Raw genomic sequence first — 15,188 nt, 5'->3', positions numbered from 1 at the left:
GTGTTTCAAAAGAAGAGTCTACTTAGATACATTATGACCCAGGAACTTTTACTTCTAGGTATTACCAAACGGAAACATACATATAGGGAGATACCTATGAGAGTGTTCCTAGAAGGACTGTTTGTACCACTTAAAAGTGAAACAACTTAAGTGTCCAACTACAAGATAATGGATAAATTGTACTCTATTCATACAATGGAGCACTATACTATAATGAAAATAAACATTCTAGGGCAACGCAACAGCAACATGAATGATTCTCGTAACAAAATGTTGAATAAAAAAAGCAAGTTACACGAGAAGACATTTAAGAATAATCTTTTTAATATGAGGGTCAAACATAGGAGAAACAACTACATATGATATAGGAAAACACATATGTAGCAAGGGTACAAAAAAAGTGGGGTAACAATAAATACCAATTCAGTATAGTGGCTACATCTGGGAGCACAAGAGTGGCTACAATTGGGAAAGTACACTGGGGCTTCAACTGAATGGATAATTTTCACTCTTTAAGCTAGATGGCAAATACACAGGTTCATTACCTTATTTTTAATACTTTTTTATGTCTAAAGTATTTCATAATAATTTTAAAACACCAATAACAAAAAAAGCAAGTAATTCACCAGGTCAGGCCAGAGAAGTAATGCTTGGATTTGAAAAGACATAAATCAAGAATAACATTGGTAAGGGCCAGCCCTGTGGCTTAGCAGTTAAGTGCGTGCGCTCCACTACTGGCGGCCCGGGTTCGCATCCCAGGCGCGCACCGACGCACTGCTTCTCCGGCCATGCTGAGGCCGCATCCCACATACAGCAACTAGAAGGATGTGCAACTATGACATACAACTACCTACAGGGGCTTTGGGGGAAAAAAGGAGGAGGATTGGCAATAGATGTTAGCTCAGAGCCGGTGTTCCTCAGCAAAAAGAGGAGGATTAGCACGGATGTTAGCTCAGGGCTGATCTTCCTCACAAAAAGAATAACATTGGTAAGACCATTTCAGGAGAGGAGTAGGGGATAAATGGTCATACAGAGTGGCTTAGGGAGAGAATGGGAGATGTGAAAATGGAGACAACCAGTGTAGGCAACCCTTTACAACAGTTCTACTATGACAGGGAGCAGAGAAATAGGGTAGAGAGTGCAAGGGGGAAACAGGTCAATGGAAGATTTTTTTAAAGATGGGTTTTACTTAGGCTTGTTTGTATGACAACAGAAGTCAGTAAAAATAGAAGAACAGATGATGCAGGAGCTAAAGCATGGCTACAGGAGTACAGTCCATGAAAAGGCAGAAGCAGATGAGATACACAGCACTATGGAGGGGTCAACTTTAGATAGAATCAGGTCTTTTACTTCCAAAGCAGTAACCACAGTAGTATTCAAGCAGATATTGCATCCACACATAATGATAACAACAGCAACTAACCATTTTTCAGCACTTATGTGACAGGAATTGTTCTAATACTTTATGATAAATATTATCTCATTTAATACTCATGAAATCTCTATCAAGTAGGTATAATTATTATCCCCATTTTACATATGAGGAAACTAAGCTCGGAGAGTTAAAAACTTGCCCAAGAGCTTCCAGATAGACAGGTAGTGGCTGCCTAGATTTGCATCTCCCAATATATCTTCTACAAACAATACAGAACAATAAGAAAAACAAATAAAACTACACAGACACCATGCCCTCCACACAAATAGAAGCCACAGAATGCCCAGACTTCAAAATAACTGTAAGTAAAAAAGAAAAAAACATCAAATCCCAGTGAGCAACCATATACGCTCCTGCCACAAGCCTTCACAGTAAGCAAACGCCGTCTGACAAAAATTGCAAGAAAGAGAGAAGAGGGAGCTAGCAGCAGACCTAAAATTGCTTTATAACCCCCACCAGAAAAAGCAGGTCCCCTAAGGTTGTAAATACTAAAGCGTGATCCGGTCACTGATTGCTGGAGAGGGACTTAAATGTACACATGATCTGAAGTGATTATCTTCAAAGAGGCTTCTGGAGGAGAAAAAGGCAAAAAGAAGGGAGAGGCACCCTTTGGCAACTGGGAGGTGAAGAGAGAGGAAAAGAAGCAAAACAGGAAAAGCTGGTGTCCTGAGAGACAAAAAAGAACAAAACAAAAATCAGAGCACATACAAACCTTCCCCAACCACCAAAAAAAAAAAAAAATTATTAAAGAACTGGACTTCGCTGCAGTTATAGAAGAGGTTGCCATGGAATTAAGAATCTCATAAACCACCCAAAATTCACAAAATGAACAGATGAAAAGTAACCAAGTCTTTACAAAGTTACTGCCAAAAAAAATCAACACATCTCAGCAAATGAACCTCCCCAAGAAAAAAACATGAAACAGAAGAAAACCATTAAGATAGCACTTCAAATTGAATTAAATACACTCAAACAAGAATTTGAGGATATGAAAAATCACCTTAAATCAGCAATTCAAAATGTACAAAGAAAAATGAGCAAAACATAGTGAGAAACGAAGAGTAATTAAATCCAGGAAAGAAAAAGAGAATCACATCAAAAACAAGGAGTAAATACAAGTGCCAAAGGAGAACAGACTCAAATAAAAATGTAGTAAGAGGCACTCAAGAAAGAAAAGCAATCAAGAAAATAAAAATGATATAAAGAAAAAATTTAAAAGGGTCAGAGAGGAAGCAATGGAAATGGAAGATAAGTAGAGAAGGAACAACTTATGTAAAACTGGACTCCCTGAGGAAGAAAAACAAAACAGTCAAATGGAACTAATATTTGAAACTATAATTGTCCAAAATTGTCCAAAAGTAAATGAATACCTGAATCCACATATTGAAAAGGTATACCAGGTATCTGGGAAAATTAACCCAGAACAACCAAATCTGGGGTATATCTTTTAAAAGGTATGAGATATCAAAGAAAAAGAAACAAGTCCTCAAGCTCTCCAGGCAATGAGATCAAGTAATTTACAAAGGCAAAAGAATTAGAATGGCATCTACAATATGCAAAACAAGGCAATAATGCAGCAACACTTTTTTAAAACTTCATGAAAGTATGAATTAAGGATTTTATGTCCAGCCAACTATCCCTGTACCAAGTATCACGACTATGGAAAAACATTCTTCAACATACAAGACCTTAGGAACTCAGCATTCATAAGTCCTTCTTGAGGAATCTATTAGACCTTCATTCAATCGAGAATTGACTGGAAAATTTTCAGCAAAAGGGCTGATGGTAAGTATTTTCATATACATAATTGTAGATCAAAGACTAAATAAAAGGTGGAGATGAGGGTGAAAGATTAACGTTCAAATATTGCACATTATGACACAACAGAAATAATGCAACAAAAATGGAAAGAAAAAGGAAAGAGGAAAGCAAAATAAGCTCATTGATTCTGCAGTAGGCAAAAGCCAGGATATCATTAAAAACTGATAAACCAGATAGTAAAACATTAAATAGCCAAACAGAGTAGTACAATCATTTTAAAATGTATAAATAATAGAGGAATGAGAATGGACTAAAAGAGATGGTTGGGTGTGACACTTTTGTAACCATACGGTTTTGTATAGTTCTAACTTTTAGAACTATATTAACATTTTACAGACTTAGAAAATGAATCAAAGCCAACAAGGATTGGGGAGGACCCAAAATAAAACACAAACAGAAACAAACCTAACTATATGAAAAAAATGAATAACATAACCACACTGAAGGTGGAAGGAAGAAAAAAACTATTCACACATTCACATAGTCTCAAAGTATCTCCCCCACATGATACTTATGAAAAAACAAGAAGAAAAAACAGTCACTTTACAAAGGAGAACCCTGACAGGCACCACCTTAATCAATGATCCAAGTTAACAATACCAGTGATGCAATGTATTTTTACATCATGTCCTTCCTGATATGTTGCACTGGGAAGGACACAACATCACTTCTGTGGTATTCTTGCCCAAAAAACTCATAATCTGAATTTAATCATGAGAAAACATCAAACAAACCCAAACTGGGACACTCGACAAAGCAACTCTCCAAAAACTGCCAGATTGTAAAAAGCAAAGAAAAATTAAACCTGTCCAGGTTAAAGGAGACATAACTACATGCAAAATTTCATCCTGGATTGGATCCTGAAACCAGAAAAAGTATATCAGTAGACACTTGGCGAAATGTAAACAGTCTGTAAATTAGATAACGTTAATGTTACCAGTGTTAATTTCCTCATTTTGATAATTGTTCTGTAGTTATGTAAAATATTAATATTTGGGGAATCTGGATGAGGTGCATGCAGGAATTTTTCTACTCTTTTTGGAACTGGTTTGTAAGTTAAAAGTTAGTCAAATTAAAAAGTTAATAAAATAAAATAAAACTTGTCCAAAGCCAGAAGTAAATGGCAGATGGGGACAATCTTATTCCAGAGCCCAAACCACCAGGCTCCACTGCACTCTAGGACAACTCTACAGTATTAATGACTACCTCAGCTACCAGGAACTGTTCTAAATGTCTTATACATACTAACTTGCAGGTATTACTAGTATCATCATCATCTTCATGAGGCATGGAGAAGTTAGGAAATATTTCCAATATTATACATCTTTAGTAAGCCTACAATTTGAACACTAGTCTGAACCCAAAGTTCATTCATGTTCTTAACTAATATCCTGTAAAACAGATGCTAGAAGAGAGAACAATAAGAAATCAAGAAATCCTTGAAAATTAAAGATATGATTGTCAAAAAAATTCAATATACGGTTAGAATTCAAGAATACCTCTCAGAAATGAAAATAAAGGAATGATAAAAGAGAGAAGAGATAAGCAATATAAAGAACCAATCCAGCTAGTCTAAGATAAGGCTAATAGGATTACCAGAAAAAATATAGAGAAGAATATTATCAAGGAAATAGTATCAAAGAAAATTCCCCAGAGCTCAGGAGAAATAGGAGTATGCAAACTGAAAGGATCTACCACTGCTGACCAGCACAAATGAAAAAAGACCCAGATACCTCAACACATCCATCATTGTCAAATTTCAGATACCAAAGGTAAAAAGGAGAGCGGAAAAACTTTCAGAAAAAACAAAAGCCCAAAATTAAAGTAGGTCACCCACAAAGGTATAAGAATCAGAATAAGATTTCTCTTCAGCAACTAGAAGACAAAAAACAAAACAAAAACAAAAAAAACCAACACACACACAATGGAGTACAGCCTTTAACGTTCTTAGGAAAAATCATTTTCAACCTGGAACTGAAATGAAAACACAATACAGACATTTTTAGACATACAAGGGCTCAGAAAAACATATTTCCCATTACTCCCTCACTTTGTTTTAAATTTTAAATAGAGAGATACGTTGTAATATACATTTATATTTATTCTTTCTTCCTGCAAGTAATGTGAAGATGCACTCCAACAAAGTAAGATGAAAAAAGAAAACATGTACATTTAGAAAATAGTAGTCCAAGTCAGAGAGCAATGAAGAGAAGTTCAAAATTGACAGCTGTGCAGCCAACCCAGAGGGCAACCAGTTGAAAATGGAGCAAGAGAATAGAGGGATCTAGGCTGAAAAGGGAATTCCACACAATATTGAGTGTGATTGAGAGTTTGGAGGGGAAAAATGAGGCTATTACAAAGACACATTATGTAAGAAAAAGAAAAGCAATTAAAAACTCTAGGAAATACACAATGAAGTCATGATCCAAAAGTGAAACTAGTCCAAATTAGAACAAGAAATCAGTAGGTTTCAGGCAGATAGATGAAATGGATTATAGGCAATAAAAAGAAAGATTCAGAAGCCAGTAGATGGCTTTTGAAAACGGCCTAAGATTCTTCTCCCTATATTTTTTTAACAAGTGTGAGAAACTCAAAGAAAAACAAAAAGCTATTTCAAAGTTATAATCCACATATGAAACAAACTAAAATGGACATGACTCTGAGCAATTGGTGGCATTCAAGAAAGAGTTATCTGGGGGTGGCCCTGTGGCCCAGGGGTTGAGTTCACCCCACGCCGCTTCGGTGGCCCGGATTCTCATCCCAGGCACAGACCTACACCACTCATCAGGCATGCTGTGATGATGACCCACATACAAAGTGGAGGAAGACTGGTACAGATGTTAGTTCAGGGCTAATCTTCCTCAAGCAAAAAAAAAGAGGAAGATTGGCAACAGATACTAGCTCAGGGCAAATCTTCCTCAGCAAAAAAAAAGAAAAAGAAAAAAGAAAGAGTTATCCATTTGAACATCTCTTTTGAGCAGCACGGGATCATGAAATTGGAAACACAGAGAAGGAAACAGCTCTGCAGTGAACACTCTTTCCCTACTCATAATAATGCAAAAGTTGAATGTCAATTTTCAACAACTGGAATCAACCTGCAAATAGAGCATGGAGAATTTAATCTGATTACAGAATCAACAAAAATGTGATCAACCTTGACAGTGTCAAAATAAAACTCTAGCCAACCCAAGATAGGAGGCAGAAAGGAGAATGAAGAAGAAAAGGTAGGGGATGAGTAAGGAAGAGAGAACAGACGATTATACTTTTCATTAGAAGCCCTTTGTTCTGTAGGCATTATTTTGAACAAAAATATCTTTAAGTGTTCTAAGGAGGAAGCTGTTACCAGTGGCAAATGCTACAAAGAGGTCAAGTGAGAAAGAGCTAGATTTGGCCTGTAAGATCACAAGCGACCCTGGAAAGGACCATTTCAGTAGAATGTTGGGATGGAAACCAGAGTGCAGTGTGCAGAGGAATGAATGAGAAATGAAGAGCTCAAGAGGACAATTACACCCGGCAGATCTCCAGGGACTGGAGAGATGAGAAAGGTTGCAACAAGGGGGATTAAAAGTAAAAGGAAGGTTGCTGTTGCTATTTTTATTCATATGGAAAAAACTTGAGCCTGCTTTTAATTTGATCGAGGAGAAGAAGTGATGACAGGTGATGAAATCCAGAGCACAGGGTGAGGAATCAGCTTTGGACAGAAGAAGCGATATCTCTTCTTCTGAAATAAGAAGAAACGAGGGAGGGGTGGACTCGGAGGGGGAGGCAGAAAGCTGGTGAGATCCAGCTAATGGCAGGATCATTTAGAGCTTCTGGCCCCTAATGAATGGTATTTTGACCATTCTCAGTTCACTGCAAGTTCCTTTGGAAAACAATCAGATGGGAGAATTTTGAAAACATAAAAATTAGCTGAGATTAGAGTTGCTGATCATGCCATCTAAACCTGAGTGATCAATGTTAAAATGCATGTGCCAAATCAGTACTTTAAATTTGGGGATAACATCAACTGCATTCTCTGCATTACGAATTAAGATTACCACATTTAGTTATCATAGAACCACTTTTTTTACCTGTGTTCTGTCTCTCTTTCAAATTAATCTAATTAATATGGTAAGTTGTTATGTGGCTCCTAAATATTGCAAACAGAAACCTACGTTTATGACAAATTTTAGAAATGTACTTCAAGCACATTTCAAAGTACTCACTTTGAAATGAGTTACTTGAAGTAGCACTTCAAGTAAGTAGTTTTTTTAAATGGAAATACAAATTAGCAGATAAACTGGTTGACTTTATTTTAAACTGAGGATGCCTTAGCAAAATTTATCCATGCTTTTTGCTTTTTTTATTTCTATCAATGATATTCCACCCTCAAGTGTTTCTTCCTCTGGGCATTATGCTGCTGAAACAGTGTCGTGTTACTCCATGCCAGGCTTGCCCTAAGTAACCTGAAGCCTGCAGACAGATTTTAATAAAATGAAGACATGTTTTTCCTCCAAAGATTTTATTTTAAATTAAGATATAACTAAAGCCATAATTTTGAGACTGCAAAAATAGGTAACCTCATTAAAAATACAACAACAGTCAAGGATATTTTGAAGCAGAGTGTCCGGGTGAAAAAGTACTGGGAATAAAACTAAATCTGTGGTGACCAGATACACATGGGTCATTGCTAAAGCAGCCCCAGTTTAGGAACATCAGAATGTCAGGGAAAGATGGTAGTGGCTTAAAGGGAAGTATTTATTGAGCAGTTTCCATTGTGTGTCCTGGATTACTGGAATATGATACAGCCAGACTCTCGTGTACAGCCAGACTCTCGGGTAACACTGCTCAAACCAGACCAAGGGTTGTTTACAATACCCTGGGCAATTTGAAACTTTGCGATTTCAACAATGGCATCAACTGACTGAAACGTTTTGAGTAATGTAATCACAGTGATTTATCACTTCACACGAATGTGTTTCTAGCTTATAAACAGGCTACCACTGACCGCTTTTATCTCGCACACAACTGAAATAATGATTTTGCAGTCATAGTATCACTCTATATCAATTCTGGTTTTTAGAATTGAAATAAAACTTTACTTCCATCATCTCATCAAGTTTTATTAGTCTGCAATCATTGTCATTCTGCCTGTTCCTGGTTCTTGGTAAGCCTTACTCATCATCTTACCTTTGTCTTTGCTAGCCTTTTTTAATAACTGCCTGTTTATGAATCCTTTATGTGGCCTTTGACACGTTTCAGGCTAACATTTCTATGCTTTCCTTCTGTGCTAGTTCACCCACCTCTAGGTGATGTTCATTCTCTGATTGTTTATTATTCTGATCTACTCTTTGATCCACACTCTTCTTATCTTGACCATTTCTATCTTGCTCAAATCCAGATTTCACTTCTAAGATTATCTTTCTTCTATGCTATCCTAATGAAACTGCTCTGTGCTTTCATACATTAACTGCTTGCCTTGTTTCCCTGTAAAAAACTTCACCCTCTCTAAGAATTACCAGTAACATGGGTTTCATTCAAATCTTTGCTTCTAAGCTCTTAGAAACATGCTTTTATTACACCCAAACTTTTCATTTTTCCATTAAATTCTACTTTCTTAATACCCACTTGCTGCTTCTTTTCCCTAGCTCTATCTTTAGCCTAGTTCTTGGCTACTTAAATTGTTCCCTATAAGAGGTTGTCCTCCAACTTTTCCACTTAAAAATTCTGATTATTGAGGAATTTATCTAAATTTTACTTCCTTTTTCTTATATTTTCTAATTTATGTATTTACTGTATCACTGAGGGAGTTGAAATTAAGTATAATTATTAAAAAAATTTTGTCAACTAAAAAGTTCAGAGTACACACATACACAAATGTAGAATAAAAGAAAAAACCTAAATAAATGCTGATTCTATTTCTTATCTAGTTTACATCTTATAATCCAATAACCCTGCTCAAACTGAATTCTCTCTATGCATGAACTAGAAGCATCTATCACATCCATTTATAGACTCACAAATTGATATTAGCAGGAAAAAAGGCAGGAAATATATGTATAATCTATGCATACATATTAAAATTACACATTGCCCAAGAGTTTTCCCTCATAAAAGTAAACAACTCTTCTTTAAAGGATTATTGTATATGTGTATGGCACACAAATGGGCTTGCTCCCAAATTACCAATTTATTATAGGCTTTATACAGCTAAAAGCCAAAACTTTAGGCTTGATGTCTCAAAGTGAGTCTTAGGCTATAAAACTGAACATTCCACAGGAATAAATGAAGAGGAAAGCTAGCATGAGTCTTGGCTTTGGGATAGATCATCGTAACAGACTCCACTTGAATGGTAAAGCAGGCAAAGGAAGACCCTGTACCAAACCACTGTGGTGGGGAGTGGTACACACAGGGAATGAGAGTGAGGGGTGGGGAAAAGGGAAACAATGGAAAAATAAAACCAGAAGATGCCTTTATGAACCATTAATGACATGTGCCAAGATCTGAGAGATATAATTAACTCAACTCTCTGCACCTGAGGGCAAAACAAACCCAAACAAAGGGAAATCCAGGGGAGCAACATACTATGTCTTCCCCCTAAATCCCAGAGAAAACAATTCACCATCAAAATATTTCTGATGTACAATCACAAAGTGACATTAGCATTCTTTCGGATCAAAACAAAACACACTTATACCCAGAATAAATACTTAAACTAAACTTAAAGTTGGAGAAAGTTATAGTGGCACAATAGAAGCAATACCTTTGTAAGTCATCTTTCTACCACTGTGTTGTCTTATTGTAGATACTCATGCAGAGAACAAATAGTCAAATCAATGACGAACCACAAGACAGCCTTTCACTCAGTGGCATTTGTCCTTGATTGTTTTTCACATCTTTTTTCTCCCAAAAAGAAAATTACATAATTTTAGACAGAAAACAGAATTTTAGACAGAAACTAGAATAAAAAGAAATACTGTACCCTCTCTTTCTAGCCAAAATTCAATTTTCTAACTGTTCTTAGGTTATGATAGCCTTTAAAATTGTCCTTTCCACTAGCTATTCTACATAGAGGTGAAAGCTTTAAATCTTGGAAATAATTATCCATTCACACTAACGGGCTAAAAAAATCAGAGTCTGCTGCTTATGAATGAAGGGTAAGGCTCAATACTCCCATGTCATTTTATTCTCATTTACAGAAAGATACCTGTGTTTTCCTTAGCAGTGATAGAATATATATGAAGAGTTAGAGGTCAGAAAGAAAAAGCATAAGATTCATAGAGATTACCTTGAACTGATGGAAACTGGAACAGCTGGAAGAGAACATTTATAATACTCATTCTTCTAAATAGTTTTGGCACTGACTTGAGTTTGGTACATCACGTTTCAAATACCTGTTCTCCCTTAGGATCACAGGTTCATATACCAGCCTAGATGACTTACATTTGCCTACAATGACTGGTAAGCTATCAAATGCCACACAGCTAAGTACAGGAGGTTGAGACCCCATTCTACGAAAAGTGATGCTTTCTTTTAAAGTAGGAACACTATGCTTTTCAACAAACAAACTAATACTTAGTTGTTCACTAAGCCATCTTGATAATTCCAGGCACAATCAGGTCATACCTGGAGAGAGAACTCTGAAATGGGCAGAGCCCTAAAATGTTCTCCCACTAAACGCCTGATTTTCTTTTCTTCCCTTACCTGATAATGAGCCTGGGCTTGCTGCGCTGAGTTCAAGGTGACATTACAGAGTTTGCAGTACAGGGGCTTACATAGCTCCTCCAGGGCAGAGTCTTGCTCCCCTCCCTTAGGTAACTCTTCTTCCCCTGCCAGAGGCAAGGAAGCCTCCTGCCCAAAAGGCTTCTGCAGCGGGAGCTGCAAGGTTCCTGTAGACCTGGCGGCCACTGACATAGGAGGAGAGGATGAGGACCGCTTAGGCGGAGGAAGCCCGGCGTGTTGCAAGAGGATCATTGGGTAGGAAAGCCTTGGGCATGCTCCAATGGGCGATGAGAAGTCAGGTCTTCAAATCTGAATCAACAGCAAAAAAATACTCAAAAATATAACCTCAGCAATACAACATGTAAATGACCACACCATCTGACCCCTTCCTCTACTTCCCCAAACCGTCTTTGGGACGTCTTTCTTTTTGCCTCAGCTAGCTGGCTTCCCCTGTCTGCTAATCCACATTGACACGACACTCTTCCACTGAGAATGGCTTTATAGATGTGGCTTTATTTTGCTTGGCACAGCTCCAACTGCAGTCCCTCTGGCCCATGAACATTAATAGCACTGCATCCATGGCTAATTAAATCTAAAAGTCACAAGGCTGAAATGGACATCAAAGGTCACCTAGTCCAGACCCCTTCCCTCAGGCGCACTTACATTTAAACACTCTTGATGATAATCATGCATAGATAAAAACGTCACTGGCTAAGAACCTTAGCAAACGTCTCCTTTCCATCCAAACTAGTCTTTCCATCCAACAAAAATCAAAAAGAGTGAAATAAAGAATATCCCTTCTCGGAATCCTTAAAAAACTTCTAGAGCTAGCTAAAATACCAAGGAACTCTAGAAATAACTCAGAGTTACAATGTGACAAAAATAAATAAAAGTGTACCTTCTGATCGTCTAGTAATATTTAAAGAGCTGAGCCAATGACGCCTCACAGCAGAGGTTGCAAACAGACAGCCTGTAAGGCCACACGTAGCCACAGATGTGCTCTGTTTGGAATATACAGTGTTTTGTTCTATTTTGCTTTCATTTTTTAAATTGAATTAGTCAGCAACATTCATGGCTTCTCTTGATAAAAGGATGATCTGCCAACACTTGGCCCAAGGTCCCACATGGGCAACAATTAGCTAGTTAGTGCTGAGAGACACTGTCCCTGGTAGCCAGGCCTGCCTTCTCCAGCCTGCACTCAGCTAGCTGCCTGTTTTCATGTTACTTGCCTGCTCCATGTAGGCCCGTGGGTTTAGAAGTCCACCTCATATAACCTTAAACTATATTCATGAGTCCCTAAAAATTCAGAATATTTTCTCTCCCTTAGAGGTAAATTACCTGCACAAAATAATGTATCACAAAAGTCCAACGGGTAATGGATCATACTACCATAAGCTCCAATATAATTGCAGTTCCTCAGTCTTTAGGCTATTTCCTTTCCCCTTTTAATTAAACAACTGATAGTCTCTATTCTGTCTCTCTGAGAAAAAACCCAGTATGTTCCTATCCTTCTTCAGTTTTATCCATGATTGTCTCCTGCCTCCCACCCAGACGGCATCTTCTAACCCTAGCTCAAAATGAACCACAGCACATGCTTCGAGTTCCATGATTTTAATTAACCCAAATTAAAATCCTTATTTCAATATCTACTATTCCTTCTCCTCTCAGTACTATTAAAACCTCTTTTCTTAGTCAATAGGATGTAGCTATTTTAAGCTGCTGAAATTTTCCATCTGCAATAGAAATGTATACATTTTATAACAACAGATTTACTAAAATTAAAGGAAATTTTGCAAAAGTAACAGTCTCTTTTATCACATTTAATAAGTACACACATGCGGAAATTGCAATCAAGTAACAACCCTTCTACTAAATTCAGGGTCTGGGGGCAGCAGAGGATATCAGTGCAATGGGGAAATAATACAGTTAAGCGCAAAGTACATAAATTATTAGTCATAGTATTTAACAATACCTCTCATTAATCACAATAATCAGAAAAACAATAATATTATTTTATCCTTAAGCAGAAGTATGCTGTCCGTATCTCTCAGCACAAAAAAGCAACACAGATTTAGAACATTTAAAAAGTCAGGTTCTCTATAATTATATTATTCTTCTCAATTAAATTAAGCAAAGACATTCAGAAAGCAAAGATCAATATGGGCATTTTAAAAAGGAAAACTAAGGAGACAAAGACTACTTTTTTAAAAAGTTTAACTATTTAATTATAATAATGGATAATGTTAAAAGTCTACCATATCACCTGTACGGAGACATACTGATACCAAATTGCCACAAACAAGCTGCCAGTTCAGTAGAGAAACGGTAGACAAGGGTGTCAAAACATCTGGGTAAAGGAAATCAGCAATATAAACAAAAAAAATCAAATGCTACCAATTGCCTAGACATGCCTGGACTTGTTTTATGAAAGCTCACTCCCACTTGAGGAAATTCCAGCGTGTGTCTCCCCCAGTGTTGCCTACAGGTTTCTATCAAAATTAAGGCCCTTCTCAAAGCACAGAGATACAAGAAGGCCTCCTTCCAGAATGATAAAATCTCCTGAATTAAAGAAAAAATTCTCGCCAAGTAGACTTAAGCATTATCACATTTTATCTTTATAATTTTTAAAGAATAGCTAGATATGCCAAAATTTTTTCTTGTAATGTTTTAACAATCAAAATGATAATGTCAACTCCCAAAAAAGATCTGTGCATGACAATTACATCAGGTATTCCTACGCTTGCAAACAAAAATTAGCATAAAATATAAATCTAAAAGAAATAAAACCAAGCCTTCAGTGAAAGCATGAATGGTAGCACACAGAGAGACCCAAAGTATATGCTACTCAGACCCGTTCAACTGCTGGCATCAGATTAAATGAAACTAACTTGTTGGCTGATGTAAATAAAATAATCCTCAGATCTTAGAAACCATTCAATTTGATGCTTGAAGTGGCATAAATGAAGGATTTATGGTGGTTAATGTCCCGGTTTGGAAGGGCTTGAGGGGACAATCAAGAAAATCAAAGCTTCATGGTGTACCCTGTTTTAAAAAAACGAATGATCATAGCATAGTTTTCATGACTGGACTGGGGCCTACTCTTCACATACTGTATTGAAGACAATCATTTTCTCATTTGGAGAAATCTACAGAGGAAAGAGAACAGTATAAAGGAACAGGTTACTGGCACCTCAGCAAACTGGGGAAGTCTGTAATTGAGAATTCTGGAAATGAGGGAGAGACGGTGAGCATTATTCAGAGGTCATCAGAACGCAGCAAGAAGAAATAAGAAAGAGAAAAACAGAAAAATAATCAGCCGAGGCAAGGTATATCATATAAGGAAGACTCAAAAGAACGCAGGAACCTGGGAGAGAAGAGGCCTTGGTGAATTGGCGAATGTTTTCCAGTCTCAGCTATGACGGTTCCTAATTCCTAGGGAACCGGTTTCATGTTTGAATCAAAGCTACATATACTTCAGCATCGCCCACATATACCTTGCATTCCTAAAACGTGCATGCACACACACGAGCGCACCCACACACGCACCTCACTCCCGTAAGGATGCCATCACGAAAGATGGAATCCCCGTCTCCCACAGGGCGGGGGCCGGGGCGAGGGCCAAGGCAGCTGCACGCCCAGAGGATCCAAACGGTGCAGGTGAAAGGCTCAAAAACAAACAGATAAATAAAAGCAGCTCCGGCGCGTCACGTGGAGGGCAGGTGGAGAGACCGCATCAGACAGGAACTGCCGGTCCGCGGCGCTCCTGGGCTCGTCCTTAACGCGCAGAGGCTCCCGACCGCCCGCACTTACCGGAACCCCCGGGACGCGCGGGGAGTCTGGGCGCCGCGACCGCCCGGGACGCCCGCCGCCGTCCGCCCTGCGCGCCCGGCTCGGCCCGGCTCAACTCCGCCTCCCTCGCCGCAACTTTCTCGGCTGGCCCCCGCCGAGCCCCCTCCGCAGCTGAAGATTGACTGTCAAAAGTCAATCCAACCGGACCCACAGGGAAACAGCTGCAGGAAGTGACTGCGGAACCGGGAGGCGGCGGAGGAGGAGACTGGAGGCGCCGGCCCGGCGTCGCTACTGCGCATGTGCGTGGCAGAGCGAGCCCCGCGGCGGCGGCGGCGGCGCTCCAGCATCCCGCGGGGCGGGGTGCGCGCCCGACAGGTGCGAGCTCGGCGACCGCAGGGGCGCGGGGCGGGGATGGGGGACAAAGGCACCAGTCACAAGGAGG

General features: G+C 38.6%; 1 protein-coding gene across 5 annotated transcripts in view; it reads right to left on the bottom strand.

Moving 5' to 3' along the window:
* Positions 1-14,973, bottom strand: part of ZMAT3 (zinc finger matrin-type 3) — a 31,102-nt gene extending 16,129 nt beyond the window's left edge. For 2 of the 5 annotated variants that reach the window (XM_058556311.1, XM_058556315.1), the window contains exons 1-2: positions 14,504-14,761; positions 10,940-11,266 (exon numbers count right to left, since the gene is read on the bottom strand). In XM_058556311.1, the coding sequence (XP_058412294.1) occupies positions 10,940-11,209 (270 nt within the window). In that variant the 5' untranslated portion in view covers positions 11,210-11,266; positions 14,504-14,761. The other 3 variants (XM_058556312.1, XM_058556314.1, XM_058556313.1) reach the window with 3 other exon arrangements.
* Positions 14,974-15,188: the final 215 nt, after the last annotated feature.

The sequence above is a fragment of the Diceros bicornis genome, chromosome 15, assembly GCF_020826845.1.
Source record: "Diceros bicornis minor isolate mBicDic1 chromosome 15, mDicBic1.mat.cur, whole genome shotgun sequence".
Lineage (NCBI taxonomy): Eukaryota > Metazoa > Chordata > Mammalia > Perissodactyla > Rhinocerotidae > Diceros > Diceros bicornis.
Note: the sequence above shows the minus strand (reverse complement) of the source record. Positions and strands in the feature narration are given on the sequence as shown.